Raw genomic sequence first — 19,929 nt, 5'->3', positions numbered from 1 at the left:
AACATGAAATAGTGTGGTGAACATTAGATTTAGAACACATGGGTTGACATTCTGGTTCTTCCATTTACAGGTAGCATGACATTGAATAAGTTTGTCTTTGGCCCTCTTTCCTTATCTACAAGAGGAGATTGGACTAGGCCATTTCTAAGGTCTTTTCAAACTCAAAATCCTTTGTTGTTTGAGGCTTAGCCAACTTTTCAGTGATGAGAGTCTCTAAGCTAGATACTTAGCTATCAGGTAATAAATTTCTTGGCCATAGCAACTCATGAAGCTATCTCCCTAAGGTGTTGATTGGGATTGCAGTGTCTGACAGTGCATCTACAATGATGAAATCATTCCTAGATCTTTTGGGATATTTAAGAGATATAAATAACCATTTTTTTTTATTGTTTCCCAAAGGCATTTGGTAAAATGTCCATGTGTAGCTTGGGTGCCGGAGAAAGAGCCTTTATAACCTCTTCCCATTAGTACAATAAATTTCTTGGATTAGATAATTATCACCATGGAAAGAAATGAGTCTGGTCCTGTGGGATAAGGGATGAAATCATAGGAAGAGGGAAGCATGATACCTTTTGAGTAGGGCAATAATGGAAGAAAGACAAACCCAAATGATCCCCTCGTAAGGACCGTGTACTTTGGGCTGGGGAGAGAGCAAGCATGTTGTGAATGACTTGTAAAGTTCACTATACATCCTAATGTTTTTGTACATTAAGGGGATGTCAATCCATGGCTGTAAACTCTGTTTATTTTCCCTGCCTCAAGGAGACATGGGTACTTGAAGAATTGTTCTAATGAAAAGACTAGATTTTGATGCTTTTTCTGCTATCAACTTTGTAGTTTTGGGCAAGTAAGTCATCTTCCCTGGGTCTCTGTTGTCATTTCTAAAATGGGTATGATTTCTCTTCTGCCTGTGGGCTGAGAACTAGATGATTTCTCAATTTTTTTCTCAGATTTTTCTAAGATTATAACCTGGGTGCTAATCCTGGCTCTGTCATTAATAATCTGAGTGCAGTTAGGCAAGCCATTGTACCTTAATATCACTCTGTATGCTTCTGGAAGCTAGGCAATTAATCTGTACTGTCTCCCTCCTATTAGATTGCATGACACTAATGACAATGTGTGAAGTTATGGGGTTATATCTTGTTTCTGACTTTTCATAACTTTATGATTATGTGTAAATTGTTTAAAATCTTTAAGCCACACAGAACTTTCATAGACTATTTTTTATAGGTAAATTGTCACCTGGTTTGGTGGAGACAATTCCCATATGAAGGATATATTTTGAAGACTTCCCTCATAGTTTTTGAGAATTAGATGAAATGTCATATATGAAAGTACTTTGTAAACATATCTAGAACCATATAAATGCATGTCACTTTTATTATTGTGATTCCGGTATTGCTAAAATTTAATAACTTGTTTATAGACCATGTGACTTAAGGTCAGGAACTCTTATACCTTTTTCCTTGTCATCATAGAACTAGTACAGTTCTAGGCATATAGTAGGTACTTAATAAATGCTTGTAGGTTTTTATTCACAATTATATAAAAAAAGCCAGTTGGAAAAGATGAGAAGAAACATATAAGCAAGATGTCTATGTACTTATTTGAGTCAGTGCATGGGTAAGTCAGCAAGTAGGTGCTTCATTAGCAAGCAACATGTGAAATTTAATTCCATTTTGTTTAATGACTCCAGGATGAGATAATGAGGTTGAAAGATCTTTAAAACACTACATAAATATAAGCTTTCCCCCTCATTTGCATATCATTTAGCTACTGAATAAGTTTTATGGGTATACTTTGAATTGTTATAGAGAAGACTTCTCTGTAGGTCCAGAAGCCTTCTCTGAGGAAGTTGGGATGGGGTGGAACTAAAGGAGGCAGGCTGAATTTCCTCATTGTACACTTGTTTTTAGACCAGAACTGACTGTATTTTAGGTTTATTTAATGTAGAACATTAATAGGGCTCTTTTTTCTATTTTAATCTTCTTTCATAATACTACCTCAAGAAAAGTTTCTTGAGACTGTGGTTTGTCTAAAACCTCAATTAGAAATTCTTTTATCTGGGACAAAAACATTTCAGAGGGTCACAAGGGTGGTAAGACAAAGGATGTAGTTGTGTTATAGGTAGTCCATACCCTAGAGAGCCTACTTTCTTAGGGTAGGAAAAAGGTTGACCTTGGGAGAAGGAAGCCATAGTGATAGTACTTGGGGTATTACCTGGAAGTCTTGCTTCTAGGTGTGGGAGGCCAGCAGAAATTTCTGAAGTTTGGGAATTGGGAAGGAAGCACACCATCTCCTCTCTTTCCTCCCCCATTGTCTTTTTAGTTTTGTTTTTTGCACTTGGTGTCAGTAATTTGGGGCAGTCACTAAATCTCAATTAGTTCAGTTTCAGACAGATGTCAGCCTTATTCATTCTTAGTAGTTCACTGCTTTGGAAGATTGCTTAAGGTAAGAATTCTTAATTTTTCTGTTATGTCTAGGACACCATTGGCAGTCAGGCATTCCTTCTCAGAATAATGTTTAAACAAAGAAAATGAAACACATAAAATGTAAAGGAAACCAATTATATTGAAATATGGGTACACACATGTGTATGTGTGTATACATGTATATATTGTATATAAGCCTATATATATATATATATATATATATATATATATATATGCAATTAATATAGGCTATATTCAAGTATTTGTATATAATATATAAATCAATTATATTGAAATATAGGTACACACATATACATATAAAGTTTTACAAATTCATGGATACACATATACATATGTATGTATATACACACACATTTATTTATTTATTTCACAGGTAAGAGCTCTTAGTTGACTCTTGTAGTCACAAATGGTCAAGATTCTGATCTAAGGCCAGTCTTGTTTCTAGTATACCTTAGTTTCTAGTTGCCTTTTAGTAACTTTTAGTAACTGAATTGTTGTTCTAGCAAGGTGCTATAAACTGAAAAAAATCATCTGGGTTTCTTAGAGATCTCAAACCAAAAGGGAATTTAGAAGTCCTCATTTTAGGAATGACAAAACAGATTTATCCAGGTAAAAGGTCATTACCCAGTAAATAGTAGAGTTAAGACTTTAGCTGAGCTCCTGAGGATCCTGATTTAGCACTGCTTTTATTGTACCATAACATTAATAATATGCTCATTTTAATTATCCCTATACTTTCAAACAGGTAATTTTTGTACATTTTCAGGATCATATTACAATGAACTCAGCTACAGAAATCTATCCAGAAGGAGCCAAATCTTAGTGGTAAATAGACATGACAATATAAGTTTCAAAGTTTTTAAGAACTCTGTTGTCAGTAGGTATGATATAAATGCAGCTTCACATAAAATCATAGTCATCTGGTATAATCCATTTCATTTCATAAAAAAGAAAACTGAGGCCCACAAAAGAAAAAGTGTTTCCATGTTCATACAGGTTTTGCATGGCAGAACTCATTATTCAAAGCTAATATTCTTCCTTATCACCAGAGTTATTTTTGTTTAGATAGGCTCTGAAAGAAATGAATTTAATTTGTTTTGTAATTTAAGCAAACTCAAAAAACTCATAGCCATAGACTGGATTTTTTTGCATGCATGCATTAAAGAGCCTTCTACTGCCCTCTGGTGTCAGCTTGCATAATAAGAAAAAACACATGGTGAGAACATGTTCCTTAATGAGGAAGACAAAAAAAGGAATTTGTGTTCTCTGAGTCCTCTTGAGCTTGCTATGCAGAGAGTGAAAATTATGCAGTTTTTCATTAAAAATTACTTGAGCTCTTGGATTATAGATCTCAGACCAGAAGGGATTCCAGGAGTCCATCAGTCCAACATCATATTATGGATGAGGAAACTGAGGCTTAAAAGACTATCATTTATTCACACAAACAGTAAACTTCAACAGTAGGATTTGAATCCAGGTCCTATGATGTCAAAACCAGTCTTTCTTCAATAGTACTACACTAATTCTCATATATTTCAATCACAACTGCCCAAAATGGAGAGTCAATTAGATGTTAGAGTTAAATTTTTAGTGTGAGTATTTATATCTTGGGAATTGGCAAACATTATGAATCAGGACTTGATTTAGCATTTTTAAAATTATTAACTAGACTTTAAAAAGTGATGGAGAAAATGTTACTAATATAGATTTAAGTTAAAAGTATATTAAGTCTATATCCTCCCCTGCCCTGAGAGCCGATTGTTATTTACTAGCATAGCTTCTTTAAACAAAACCAATTTACCATTATTTGTAAATAATTTATAATTTTCATAATAAAATATTTATTTTATTAAAATAACAAAAATTATTAATAAAATAAATATTAAATAATGTCATTATTTACAAATAAAATTATTTTCTCTGTTATGTATGTCCATAACAGCTTATTTTGTGCCTTGCTTAGTTTCTCTATACTCTATATTCTATACTCCTAACAATCTTCCCAAATTAACCAAAAGAATTGATTATCAAGAAATACAGTTTTTATGTTATATAAAAATACTGAATAACTCTTTTTAAATAAATAATTCATGGTAGTAGTATAAAGTCAAGTTGTGAACTCTGTGTTTGTACTTATATAATCATGTTGTGGAGTAAATAATGTTCCTATCTCTCAGAAATTGAAGGTGCTACTTCAAAACTGGAACTGGGGAGAGCAATAAAAATTTCATCTTCTAACACCAAAAGGTACAGAATACTGAGTCTCTGTATTCTCCAACAATCTGAACTTTTGAATTTAATTAGAAATAGGAAACTTCCAGATATGATACTTTTTTCTCTCTGGGATTCCATCTTATTCCTCCACATATCCTATAGCCTCACATTACAATGAGGTTTCCATTAATGGGAGATATGACTTAGCTTCTCATTCCACTTCCTTGATTAAAAAAAAAAAAAGTTGACTTGATGACATACCATTTGAGTTAGTCAGGTGTTTTTGTCCCTTATGCTGGGTACAAATTTGCTACTTACCACTCCATGATAAGCTGACATCATATTCAAGGCTTGTTTTAACTCCCATTATGATTCTGGTGTGGGTGGATCAGGGCAAATCCCAATAAGATATCTAATCTAGCCAGAATAATGACAAAGTAGAACTATTAACTATGAGGTAATGATTGGTGGAAAGTTGGGAAAGCTGAATGTTTCAGAATTGACACTTTTAAATTGTGATGTTAAAGAAGAGTCCATTGGACAGCAAGATGTTTTATGCATTAAAATTTTTTGAGTTTTATGTTCCATCAACATGAAAAAATAGGACTTGGGATTAAATTGTTAGTTGCCTCATCCCATTCTTGAGGCTAGTCTAATTCAGGATGAATCTGTTGGATCTAGACTAGAGACAATTGGAGTTCTGTGAAGTTCCCATTGATTTCAGATACTCCCCAGTGTGAAAAGTCCTAAAAGATGAGTTAGGTTCCCACTTTGATGAGCCTGAAGAGGGATGACAATCTAGTCATGCAGAGGAGATCAAACACTAATTCCTCAAATTTTAATTTTGATTAAGGAAGATATGATGAAAATTAGGCAGATTAAAATAGTTTTTGCCTCCCGATAAAAGTTCTGTTGACCTTGAAATATAGTGGAAATCATCTTTCATTTAAACAACAAACTACTAAAGTACCAAATGAACAGAATGCAAATTCTTACCCACACATTAAAATAACAGGGAACAATCATATGAATCAAGGGTTATATATTTGGAATTAGAAGTTACCTCGGTCACTATATAATCTAACCTTTTCATTTTAAGGGACTTTGAAGAAGACCAAGTAGATTACCCATTGTCATAAAATCATCAGAGATAGGATTGGATTTCCAAGTATTCTATTTCTAAACTCATAATTCTTTCCATTGTACTTTTAATATTCATAACAATTATGCAAAGTGCTTTTATCCTTATGTTATAGATGAAGAAACAGACTCACTTAGGTTAAGTGACTTGCATAGGGTTGCTTAGCTAATAAGGATCTAGGGTGAGATTGTATTCTACCTCATGCCGTCTTTCTATGATATAAATCCAATCCCTAAACAGACCTGGCATTGGACAATATAAGTCTCAAACTGAGAAAACTTCCATCTGGTAGGGGTAGAAAAGATACAAGGAAGGCTATTGCTATACCTTTCATGGTCCCTTCCAAACTCAGCTCAAATGCCACCTCCTCCAAAAAGCTTTTCCCGATTACCTCTTTTGTTAATGCCCTTTCTTCAGAAATTACTTTGCATTAAAAATTTTACTTCTTTGCATTTTTGTTATTTTCTCACCATAGAATGTAAGCTTTTTGAGGGTTGGCAATGTTTTACTTTTGACTTTGTGTCCCCAGCACCTAAGCTAGTATCTAGTACTGCATCAGTATTTAATAAGTGCAAGTTAAATACATTGAATTAGAACTGGGTATTCTTTTTCTGTTCTTGTTTTTGGAAGTGGAGAAGAGGGCACATTTTTGTCTTTTTTTTTTTTTTTTTTGGTTTGCCTCTCTTCAGTGCTTCTCCTTATCACTGAAACAGAAAAGCAGGGGGATTCTGTCAAAAATACACTTCCAAGAGAAGGGAGAAGCATAACTGGAATAAAGTTACTATGGGGGACTCTGATCAACCAAATCTTTCTCTTCATTATCCTAGGCCCTCAAGCCTACTATTCCTCAGATGACCAAAAATCAAGTTTTCATTCACCCTTTAAAATAAAACTAGCCATATGAATCAAGTCAAGTTCTTACCTGACCCTGGGAGTTGGATTGCCCACAACTCGACATTCCAAATATACTCTGCTGCCTTCAGCTACTTCTTGACTTCGCAGTTTCTGGGTGAATCTAGGAGCAGCTGGGAGGTTCATGGGATCATGAAGTGGTTTATGTAAGATGGCATTGCCAGACTGAGTAATGGCCTGGCTCTTCTGGCAGTAGTCATTGATGTGGTTAGCTTCAGGTAATTTGATTTCTGTCTCCATTTCTGGGTGGTCTTCAGTTGGGCTCTGACTGGCTGAAGTACTTAAGACTGATGGCTGATTCTTTGGAGACAGATACCCACTATCTGGTGATGAGGACTCTCCATTTAGATTTCGATTTCTTGGCTTTGCTGCCTCTCTAAATATGGAAGAAAGCTCTTCAATCAAATTAGCTGCCTTGTCACGGAGTTGGCTCTGGGACTCAAGGGCCCCCTGATGTACTGATTTGGACGTTGCATTTGAATTTATTGCCTTTGGACCACGTCTTTCAGCATTCCTGAGGCTCCGAATATAGCTGGGACTGGCAGTCAACAAGGGTGATCCAATGGGTTTTCTCTTGGATGTAGGTGAAGTGATACTCCTGTTTTGGGGGATTGGGGATTTTTGTTCTGCTAAAGTCTGACTTTGAGTTAGTCTGTTTCCCTGAGGCATTGCTGTCTTGATGTGTTCCTCCAGTTTGGTCTGCTTATGAGAAGTTTTTTCACAGAGGCTTGATGGAGAGGTTTTTAAAATGTGAGTGATCTCCTTTTTTGAGTCAAAATCTTCCACCTCAGAGTTAGCTATAGCTTTCCGAGCCAGATCAAGGCTCTTGTTTATCTCTTCCTGGCTGAGAAAGGCAGATAATTCAGGAAAGAACTCGGCATTCTTGGTGTCTTCCTGAACATCTGATAGGGAATCATAAAAAGATTCATGGGAAGATGTTTCTGACATATTTTCAGAATAACTTTAGTTGTGTACAATGTAAGTCTCTTTAGGGGGAGAGAAGAGAAGTTCAGAGATACTGGCAATTCACAGCTTCGTTCTTTCAGGCTGGAAGATAACATAATCTTTGTTAAAAAATGCTACAGTAAAATAAATAATTTCTTCACTTTATTATGTAAGATTGTTTTTAACTACAAACTATTAGACATTGAGTTGAGAAACACATCACAGTGAAAAAAAAGTTCAATGCTCGCCACTTTTTAAAAAAATTTTTTTTCAATTACATGTAAAAACATTTTAACATTCATTTAAACAAAAATAATTTTTGAGTTCCAAATTCCCTCTCTCTCTAATTTTCACCCTTCTTGAGAAGGCAAGCATTCAAATGTAGATTATACATATGAATTGTTTATCACTTTCTTTGATATAGGATGTGTGTTGCTGATGGAATTCAAACAGTCAAATCTAGCTGGTTTTGAAGAAATTGGAAGAAGATTTTTATAAAGAGAAGAACCAAATATAGTAGAATATTTAATCTATTATTTTCTTTGCTCATTAACTGGAATAAGTATCACTCCTTAAAATACTACCTCCCTGGTCAGATGACTATTGATTGATTTGGTTGTGTTACACCCCTATTCTGAGTTCCAATCATAAACTATATCACAATTATTCTAATTCTCCATCTTCTTTTGGGATCTAATATAATTTTTCTATCTTTACTTGTCATGTCTTTCTTGCTCTAATATTTTGATGATATAAACAGAGGCATCCCTTTGGTAACAATTACCTCTGTTGAAAAATGGAATGGATCCTTGGGAACCAATGAGCTTTCTCCTACCAGAAATCAGATGCTCATTTGCCAGGAATGTTGGGGAGTGAATTCTTGTTCAGATTTAAGTTAGACTCCATGACCTTTCAGTTCCTTTTCAACTCTGAGTTTCTGTGATTGAGAGAAGGCCCTGATATATTCTACTAATCTGTGGCTGCTTGAAATATCCAATTCCAATACCAATCACATATCTGTGTTATTTTAAACTCTTGCAAATAATTGGATAGCAATTTGAAAATGAATGACACTTTAGAATATTCTCTACAAGTACTTCACTCATGGAAGCCTTTACTACCTAAACAAGTATATGAAAAGCTTGAAGGCTCAGAGAGTGAAGGAAATCCAAGTGATGAATGCTGTTTGAACTGTAAAGATAAGTATATATACAAATATGATTTCAACAAAAGCTATTTATTTATCCATCATTAGAGACAAAAATACATTCAAGAAACAAAATAAACATCTTTATCAATCATATGCTATATTCAAAACACTGTGTTAAGCACTGGCATAGACAAACATTGATATAATAAATCAACAAACATTATTAAGCATTTAAAGTGTATGAGGCAATATGCTTGGTACTGGAGGTACAAAAATTTAGTGAGTGATAAGATATGTGACGTGAGTGAGAGTGATAAATCTAAGATACCACTGAGAATGTGAACTTGTGAATAAGAAGGGTAGCAATAGCTTTTACAGGAACAGGGCAGTTTTGAAGAAGGACAGATTAGAGAGGAAAGTTAGTGAGGAAAGCTCTGTTTTGGATATATTAGATTTGATATACCTATTGACATGGCCTTACCTATGCTAAGAAATATTTCAAGTCAACAAATATTTAATAAATGCTTATTATCGATAACTTCAGCATGTATAGAGTTCACGAAAAAGAGTAAGGTTTGAACCTGGACAAGCCATTTAACTTCTGTTTTCTTCAGCTGTAAATTGGGAATGATGATTGTAATACCTACTTCCTAGATTGTTGTGAGGATCAAATGGGATAATTATTATAAAGTGCTTAATACAGTGTTGGACTTATTGTAAGATTTTTATGAATGTTAGTTATTGTAACCTTTTAAAAGTCTGAGAGACAATTTCTGGGTAATTTATATTTTTATTAATAATGCTAACTCTTCATTAATAAAAGGAATTCATCTGACTGTTTCTCTCTTGGACCAAAGATGACTCCTGGTGGTCTGCTTACAGTTTACATATTCTTGGAAGAGTAGGTGTTCCAGAAGATGGCAATACTAATAAGAATGAATATTATAATAAGAGGTGTATCTATTCAAATGAGGAATGTAACTTTGATTATGTTATTTATTTTAAATCACACCTAACCTGGGGAAATCTAGACAAAAGATCTAATCATCTCCTCAAGCTTGAGCAGAAAACAGTGGATTAAATTCCTTGCAAGGTTGGGTGGGAAAGCAATGTCTCAATTGAAAAGAATGTTAATTCTTTCTGCTATCATCAGTCTTCTTCTTCAGAGATACGCAGCTTCAAAATAAAGACTTTTTAAAAAAGTAGGAACTCTGGATCTCCACAAAGCATTGGCTATTAATTCTCATTTCTCTCGTTATTGTTACTATTATTATTTATACCAACGACTAATGAGGTTGACAAGAAACAAAATAATCTAGGGCAGAGTTTTGGGTGCACAATAAATTAGGACACCTATATGGATACAGAAAATGAGAAAAGTTATTATAGTATTTCCCCTTAAGGAATATAGTAAGGGGATCAGAAGCTAAAGTATATGCTTACAATACAGAAGATGATAGAAAGTTTTGAATGTTACATGCAATCTGAGAATGGGACATTTGACTCAGGTTATAAAAGCAATAAGGTGTTACTGAACGTTTTTTGAGCAGAGGAGAGACATGATTAGAATTGTTAATTAAAAGAAAGATTATTCTGGAAGTAAAAAGGACAGATTACAGTAAAGTTGAAGATTTGAAGGAAACTATTGCAATAGTCCAGACAGGTGGACCGTATTAGAAGTGTCATGATATAATAGTCAGAGTTTTGAATTAGAAGTCAGGAAGGTCAAATTCTGCTTTATTAACTATATAACCTTGGGCAATTCTTTTAGCACATATCTTTCTGGGAAGGTCATTTTAAGATAAAATAGTTTAAAGTATCATAAAAATATTAATTATTATTAGAGTGGTACTACTTGGGATAGAGAAAAAGGGATGGCCATAGCAACTATTTCAGAGAGATATTTTGACAGGAATTCATGATTTATGTGTAAGAGCGATGAGGGAGTAGGAACGGTCAAATATAAACCTAAAGGAACGAACATGAGCAGCATAGCTGGATGTGGTATCTTTGAAAGTAAAGGACTAGAGGGCATCTATTCAATATGAAAATAAATTTATCAATTAAGTACTATGTGAGGTCTGTAGGGGAGAGATTATTTCCAACTGAGAAAATCAAGGAAGGGATCCAATTCACCAGGAGAGAGGGGGACACCCAGTGTTTTACCATTATGTGCACATGAGTGAACTCCAACCCCAAGATATGGTCAACTATCAGTTAGTGAAGGGCAAAGAAGTTGGGCCTCTGAGTTACCCTAGCCAAGAATTCTTTCCACACATGTTTTTCTCTGGATTCTATAGAAATAATTGGAAATATTGGATGGCTAGTATATAGCTATACTTGATAGAAGGTTTAAGTGACCATGATATCTGAATCATTTTATGAACAAAGTGTTGGTTAAAAATATCTTCATAATTTCTGAGTGGATTAGGCCTTTGGGACCACAGTGAATAGGACTACTTATTCTAGAAATGTAAGAATACATTTTTAGATGGACCAACTGCCTAGATCTAAGTGGTCTTCTTTCCGGACTTTCTGTTTTAATTAGAATCAAGTTAGATGTTTTCTGCTCATTTCTCTGACATTTTTTGAGTGTAAAACCTTATAAGAGGACGAGTTGTCCTAGAACACACATTAATATTGCAATACAAAGTAGGGGAGAGGACAATGAACAAACAGTACCAGCTCTTATACCTAATGTGCAATTTGGATCACTCAACTGGAAGATTAATTGAGGCAGAAGAAAAGTTGAGTCTCCTCTGTATAGGTTTATAAATAGTTTGAGACAACTATGGAATCTGACTTTCTGGGAGATTAGGAGTGTATTTGCTTATATTGTTGCTTCATGAATGAGGAGTTGGCAGAGGATAAGGTCAAGTAATAAAGATAACTTGTCAGGGAGAGAAGGTAGTTGTGAGGGTCTCATGTTTCAAGAAATATCCTAGAACAGCAATAGCTTCTTTTCAGAGTTATCTTATTATTCTTATTTTAGTAAGAGAACAATCATTTCAAATAAAGGGAAGAGAGGATCATAGAAAATAAAGTGGACACTTTTGATCATGTAAACTGAAAAATGTTTTGGCATACATGAAGCCAATGTAGCTAAAATTAGAAGGAAAACTTGTGACAGGGAAAAAAAATATTTTTTTTCTTACATTCTTACATTCAAGATACATAAAAAATTGATTCAAATTTATAAGACTAAGAGTCATTTGACAATGATAGGCAAAAAATGAAAAGAAGAAATCCAAACTATCAATAACCATGCGATAATTTGCTTCGAATCAAAAATATTTAAAGAAATGAATAATGAAGCAATTTTGAGGTTCTTCTTTACACTCACAGTATCGGCAAACATGATAAATAATAAAGATGACAAAAAAGGAATTGACAAATGTTGGGGAGAACATGCAGGAAAATAGACACACTAAAGTACTGTTAGTGGTCTATGAATTGGTTCCACCATTCTGAAAAACAATTTGGAATTATGCCCCATGAGTCACTAAAGTGTGTACAGGTATACTTTTGACACAGTAATACCTCTATTAGGCCTATATTTCAAAAGAATAAAAGAGGAAAAGAATTCAAATGTAAATATATATATGTATATGTATACATATATAATATAAATGCATTTATGTACTGGTATAATATAAAAATAGATAGGTAAATCTATATATAAATTTTTTTATTGTAGCCTTAAATGGGGAGCTAAGGGAATATCTAAATCATAAGGAAATGGTTAAACAAATTATAATATATTCATGTAATAAATTATTATTCCATCATAAGAAATGAAGAAATGGACATTTCAGAGAAAGATGAGAAACCTTCTCTGAACTAATGTGGGGTGAAATAAGCAAAACTAAAAGAACAATATAATGGAACCCTTATTAAGAAAAACAAAAGTGGGGGAAGAGCCAAGATGGCAGAGAGGAGACATGTCTTTTTCTGAGCGCTTCACATGACCCTTCAACTAATAGGAAATCCAGCCTCTGATCTGGTTTTGGAGTGACAGAATTCATAAATATTGGGAAAAGAAAAGGGGAGGTTAATAGAAAGGAAAACAGAAGTAGTAGGGAAAGGTATAAGAAAGGGCAAAGCGTTATAAAGTCGCCCCTGCTTGAGGGAAGTGGTGATCAGAAGCAAAATATTGGGAAGAAGTGAAAGGGGGAAAGGAAAGAGAAAAACATAATTTGGGGTAAATAAGATGGTGGGAAATGCAGAATTAGTCATTTTAACTGTGAATGTGAATGGGGTGAACTCTCCCATAAAATGAAAGTGGATAGCAGACTGGATTAAAAGCCAGAATTCTACAATATGTTGTTTACAAGAAACACATTTAAAACAGAGTGATACATATTTATCATTTTAAGTAAAAGTCCAGTTATTTCTATACTCTCTAGTGTTTTTAATAGGAATGGATGTTGGATTTTATCAAAAGCTTTTTTTTTTTACTAAACAGTTTTTGATAAAATCCAACATGCATTCCTATTAAAAACACTAGAGAGTATAGGAATAACCATCAGCAAGCATGATATGTAATGGGGACAAACTAAACTATTCCCAATAAAATCAGGGATGAAACAAGGTTGCCCACTATCACCATTACTATTCAATATTGTATTATAAATGTTAGCTTTGGCAATAAGAGAAGAAAAACAGATGAAAATAATTAGAGTCAATTATCATTCTCTGTAAATGATATGATGATATATTCAGAGAACCCTAGAGAATCAACTAAAAAACTACTAGAAATAATCCACAACTTTAGCAAAGTTGCAGGATACAAATAAATCCACAGAAATCATCAACATTTTTATATGTCACCAACAAAGTCCAGCTGCAAGAAATACAAAGAAAAATTCCATTTAAAATAACTGTTGATAACATAAAATATTTGAGTCTACCTGCCAAAGCAAAGTCAGGAATTATATGAATAAAATTACAAAACACTTTCCACACAAATAAAGTCAGATCTAAACAAATGGAAAAATATCAAGTGCTCTTGGGTAGGCCAAGTGAATATAATAAAAATGACAATACTATATAAATTAATCTATTTATTTAGTGCCATACCAATCAAACTTCCAAGAAATTATTTTACAGCTCTAGAAAAAATAATAACAAAGTTCATCTGGAAGAACAAAAAGTCAAGAATTTCATGGGAATTAATGAAAAAAAAACACAAATGAAGGTGGCCTAGCTGTGCCAGACCTAAAACTATATTATAAAGTAGCAATTGATTAAAACCATTTGGTATTGGCTAAGAAATAGAGTAGTCTATCATTAGAATAGGTTAGACTCACAGGACAAAATAGTCAATGATTATAGTAATCTAATGTTTTATAAACCCAAAGACCTTAGCTTTGGGGATAAGAACTCATATTTGACAAAAACTGCTGGAAAAACTGGAAACCAGTATGGAAGAAACTAGGCATAGATCCACACTTAACACCACATACCAAGATAAGGTTGAAATGGGTTCATGATCTAGACATAAAGAGTGATATTATAACCAAATTAAAAGAACATAAGATGGTTCACCTCTCAGATCTGTGAAGAAGGAAGGAATTTGTGACCAAGGAAGAATTAGGGGGACCATTATTGATCACAAAATAGATAATTTTGATTATATTAAGTTAAAAAGGTTTTGTACAAACAAAACTATGCAGACAAGATTTGAAGGAAAACAATAGACTGGGAAAACATTTTTACATTCCACGGTTCTGAAAAAGACTTCATTTCTAAAATATATCGAGAATTGACTTGAATTTATAAGAATTCAAGCCATTCTCCAATTGATAGTCAAAGGATATAAACAGACAAATTTTCAGATGAAGAAAATGAAACCACTTCTAGTTATATGAAAAGGTGCTCTAAATCATTATTGATCAGAGAAATGCAAATTGAGACAACTCTGAAATACCACTACACATGTCTCAGGTTGGCTAAAATGACAGGAAAAGATAATGATGAATGTTGGAGAGGATGTGGGAAAACTGGGACACTAATACAATGTTGGTGGAATTGTGAATACATCTACCCATTCTGGAGAGTAATTTGGAACTATGCCCAATGGGCTATCAAACTATGCATCTCCTTTGATCCAGCATTGTTTCCACTGGTTTATATGCCAAAGAGTTCTTAAAGGAAGGAAAAGGACCCACATTTGCAAAAATATTTATGGTAGCCCTTTTTGTAGTGGAAAGAAACTGGAAAATGAGTAGATGGTCATCAGTTGGAGAATGACTGAATAAGTTATGGTATATGAACTCTATTGAAAATATTATTGTTCTGTAAGAAAAGATCAGCAGGATGAATTCAGAAATTACTGAAGAGACTTATATAAACTGATGCTAAGTGAAATGAGCAGAACCAGAAAAGCATTGTGTGACAGCAACAATAAAATTATATAATGATCGATTCTGAAGGATGTGGCTCCCTTCAACAATGAGATGATTCAGAACTATTCCAATGATTTTGTGAAGAAGCAATTTACACCCAGAGAGAGGACTGTGGGAACTGAATGTGGTTCACAACATAGCATTTTTACTCTTTTTGTTGTTTGCTTGCATTTTTTTTCTTTCTCAGTTTTTTCCTGTTTGATTTGATGGCCATTGTGCAGCAAGATAATTGTATAAATATGTATGCATATATATTGGATTTAACATATATTTCTACCATGTTTGACATATATTGGATTACTCGACATCTAGGGGAGGGGGTGGGGGAAAAGGGAGGAATTGGAACACAAGGTTTTGCAAGGGTTGATGTTGAAAAATTATCCATGCATATGTTTTGAAAATAAAAACATTTAATAAAAATTAAATTAAATTAAAAAAAAAGAAAAACAAGCTTGCATCCCATTGGTATAATCATCAAGAACACAAAGTCATCTTTATGCTATATGGGATCAGAGTAGGATTTTAATGAAGGCCATGAAGGCATAGGGTCATAAGCTAGTGAATAAGCTTGATCTAGATGGAACTCTGATCTATTTCTAGTCCTTGCTCTTTCCACAGCATTATGTTCCTTCCATGCTTTGCCATTGTTGAAGTCTTATATCCATTGCTTTTGCTGATGAAATCTGAGACAGGAATTGAGGTTTATAATTCTCATTCTGTTGTGCCACAGTTCTCTTTAACTGTCCTGACTCAGTTTCCCTGCTTGAGTTTCCCTGAATTGTTCTATCTCAGTTCTGCCTCAATCCCCTTAGTTGTAAGAACCCCTCTCTGGTTTATTACCATATGTTCTAAGGTTGTAAATTGCTAATGTAAGACTCAAGATAAGGGGGAATTCAGACTTCCTGACTCCTTTGGTCCTCAAGAATTTACTTCTGTTTATTCAGACATCCTGACTCTGGCTTTTATTAAGAATTTATGGCCTCCCCCCATCCTGACAGAACCAAATGGCTCTGTGAAGATGCTTTTCCCCTTCTTTTGCTTGTAAAAGGTATTTCAGAATTTGGGAGTCTCCCATTCATCACTGGATGCTGGATTCTTTGAGATGACAGTCTCGTCCAGCTTTGGGACCAACATGGATCCATTGCTCCCAGTGTATCTCTCCATTTAATAAACTATTGAATTGGTCTCTAATCTTTGTCTGACTGGATACTTTGAGACAAGAGTCCTATCCAGCCAATTATGCTCTCCAATTAATAAACTATTAAAAACTCTCTAATCTCTCTCCTGCCTCAGTTTCTCCAGCATTACAATTCTACTTGCTGAGATAAAGATATAGCTGGCATGGTTGTCAAGTTTGCATATAACACAAATATAGCTCAAAGAGGGGGCTGATGGGTTGAAATATACATGATTACATTTGATAAGATGTTTATGTCAAGTTTTGAATTTCAAAAGTCAAGTACACAATATACCCTGGGGAGAGGTGTGAATAGGCAATAGGAATTATGAAAAAGATCTGGAAGTTTAAGTGGATTAAAAATTCAGTATGTTTAGACAATATGGACAAAATGGCTAATGGTCTCCTAAGTTGAATTGAGAGAGGGAGAGCAATAGCTTCAAAACACATTTTCTCAGACAAAAACATCTAAATTATTTTTTCAATTTTTTGCATTGAATTTTAGGAAATACTGCTGTACTGCTGCTATTTGGTAAGGCTATAACACTTTATGATTTGCAAAGCAATTTGCAATTATTATCTCATTGTATTCTCCCAAAAATTCTGTTAGGTAGGTGCTATAATTACCTCATTTTACATTTAAGAAAACTGAGGCACATGAAGATTAAGCTGCTTATTTAGTTAGCGTATTTTTGTGGCTGAATTTGCATTCAGGTCTTTCCAACTCTGGGATCCTCAGATTGTTTATTGAGTCATTCAGCTGTAGCTAAAGAGAAATTGCAGCATATTCAGAGAAGCCCTTTAGGATGGTAAGAACATGCTGTGCAGTTAATTCAAGAACTCCAGGAAGAGAATACTCAGTGGGGAGTTTGGTGGACATGAAGCATAGGAGGCATACTGTTAATCTAATTAATACAGCTGCACAAATAATATGATCATAATTAAATATAATAGTAATCATTACTCTAGCTATATAAATAACATAACATAATAGCTAATTAAAGAGTTATCACTTGGAAAATGAACTAGATTTGCTCTGCTTGTGGTCACAGGGTAGAAATTGCAAAGGAGAGATATTGGCTTCAAGTTAGGAAAACTATTCAAATACTCAAACCAGTTCAAAAGTGAAATGAGCTGTCCCAGAAGACAGGGAGTTACCAATCCCCTCTCCAACTTGATTCCCCACTACTTGAGTTCTTAAAGGGAAGATAGCACAACCATTTATAGGATCTCAAGGGATGGATTCTTGGTCAGGCAAAGGTTGAACTACATAGTTTCTGAGATCTCTTATAACTCTAAGATTCCATGGTTCTACAATTACAGTGTTTGTGGACACACATTACTGAACCCTGAATGAATGAATTGAATTCATTAATTGAATAATAATGAAATGAATAAAGGCCCATCAGAAGGTTTTCACATCTGTTCAAGACACCCCAGATTACATGACGTACAGGCAGAAACCTTTAATTTAAACCCTAGCTACCAGATACAATGGATCAACATACCTAAGAAGCTGAGATACGTATTTAGACAGATTGAGGATTTCATGAGTTAAAGGAAAGGAAAGCTGTGATCCCTCATGAGCAATCAAAAATCATAATGCTGATTCCCTGCAATCTGATATGATCTGCAATATGGTCCAGACCTGGGACAGATGCACAGGGTAAAGGAGAGCCTCCTAGAAAACCTCTGACAAGAAGCAATTAAGTGTTATTTCAATCCTGAATATCAGGGACATTTTTATAGGGCATTTATAGAAAGCTAATAGCTTTTATTTGGGGGATAGTCATAGGGACTAGACCTATGATGGCATCAATTCAGGGAACTTGTGAATAAGAAATTTCCAAATAATGTAGAGTTGGATGTAACACTCTCTCTCTCTCTCTCTCTCTCTCTCTCTTCTGAGGCAATTTAGGGTTAAGTGACTTGCCCAGGGTCACACAGCTAGGAAGTGTTAAGTGTCTGAGACCAGATCTGAACTCAGGTCTTCCTGACTTCAGAACTGGTGCTCTATCTATCCACTGCACCACCTAGCTGCCCCCTCATGTTGTCTCTTACATTATATTGGGAATTTCTTGACAGCAGGGACATTTTGCCTCTTTGTATGCTTAGTACAGGGCCTGAAATTTTCCCAGGCATTGTAGACATGCTTGTTGACTTTCCAAGAGAATGTACCACAAGCTCTGAAGGTAATTTCAGTGGAGGACTGCACAGATGTTTGGAGTTAAAGCAGCAATAAGTTGGTGTGAAGCCTTCCAAAAGTACTTTTTGGAATACTTGCTGATTTGGAAAATTCCCTGTATTTAAAAAATTTAGGCTTTATTTACTGATTATAGTCACTAATACGTAGCTAAAAAGGGGAAGTTAAAAAAGACTAAGAGTTAGTATAGTGGAGAGAGGGCTGGATTTGGAGTAAAGAATCCTGAGTTTGAATTCTGTCCTACGTTACTCTCTGCCTACCTGCCTTAGGGGCAATTCACTTAAATTATTTAAGTTTCTCCATTTGTAAAATAAAGGCTTGTTTTGGATGATCTCTAAGGTCCATTTCAGCTTTAAATCCTATGATGGGAAGAAAGGAAGGCAACAGACATTTATTAAGCACTTACTGTGCCAGGCACTATGTTAAACACTTTACAAATAATATCTCATTTGATCCTCACAAGAATGCAGAGAAATAAATGTTATTCTTATCATTTAACTTATTCTTATTTAACAATTGAGGAAACTGAGGCTGAAGGAAGTTTGGTGATTTGTGGATGACTGTACATTTGGTAAGTGCTGAATGATAAATCTGAGCTTAAATGAGTCTTTTTAAATTTCAGGGCTAGTGTCCTATTCATTTTACCACTTTGCTAGCCTAAAGAATATGAGAATAAATATGAAAGAGTCACCAGCTTCTTTTCAAGGATGTAAATATTTCCCAATTACTCAGGGTAATAATTAGGAACAAAGGTGGAGATTTAAAAAAAATGAAATGAACAAAGAATAAAGAGATTTTCTGTGTTTTTTCTTCTTTTGTGGTTTTGATTTTTCTCAATACAACATTATGTTGATTATTTTCCTTGGCTCATTTCTTCTTTGCTAAAATCTAGAATGTTGCCCAACACAGCTCTCATGATATTTCAGAGTTCCAGTGACTAGAATCAGAAATTTGTGTGTCTTGGATGTGAATCTTCTATAAAGAGAAGAACTGGTACTGACTTTACTATCCAAAGTGACTGAGACAAAGAGATCAAATGAGTTATTATTTGTAACACATTTAGCATGATACTTGTACATAGTAGGTAGAATAGGTGCTAATAAATGGCTAGATAATTTTTGGCTAGATAGTTTCTCCTGATTTATAGGAATTATTATTTTTTTAATCTAATGCTATAAAAATGGGAAAGAAATACAAACCTACGTAGCCCATTCACCAAAGATTAGAATTAAAAAAAAAATCAAAGTGCTTTGATTTTAGGCATGCCTTTTCCCCTCCTGTTGCTTTTTAGAGTTATATAGCCTACAGGAGTGGATTTTGTCAAAAG

At 34.3% G+C, this 19,929-nt stretch overlaps 1 protein-coding gene across 3 annotated transcripts in view; it reads right to left on the bottom strand.

Moving 5' to 3' along the window:
- Positions 1-19,929, bottom strand: part of PALLD (palladin, cytoskeletal associated protein) — a 470,544-nt gene that overhangs the window by 434,943 nt on the left and 15,672 nt on the right. For all 3 annotated transcript variants that reach the window (XM_031943909.1, XM_031943906.1, XM_031943908.1), the window contains exon 2: positions 6,731-7,767. In XM_031943909.1, coding sequence (XP_031799769.1) covers positions 6,731-7,668 — 938 coding nt within the window. In that variant the 5' untranslated portion in view covers positions 7,669-7,767. The remainder of the gene's footprint in view (positions 1-6,730; positions 7,768-19,929) is intronic.

This window comes from Sarcophilus harrisii, chromosome 6, assembly GCF_902635505.1.
Source record: "Sarcophilus harrisii chromosome 6, mSarHar1.11, whole genome shotgun sequence".
Classification (NCBI taxonomy): Eukaryota; Metazoa; Chordata; class Mammalia; order Dasyuromorphia; family Dasyuridae; genus Sarcophilus; species Sarcophilus harrisii.
The sequence above is the reverse complement of the archived record's forward strand: the minus strand, read 5'-3'. Positions and strand labels throughout refer to the sequence as shown.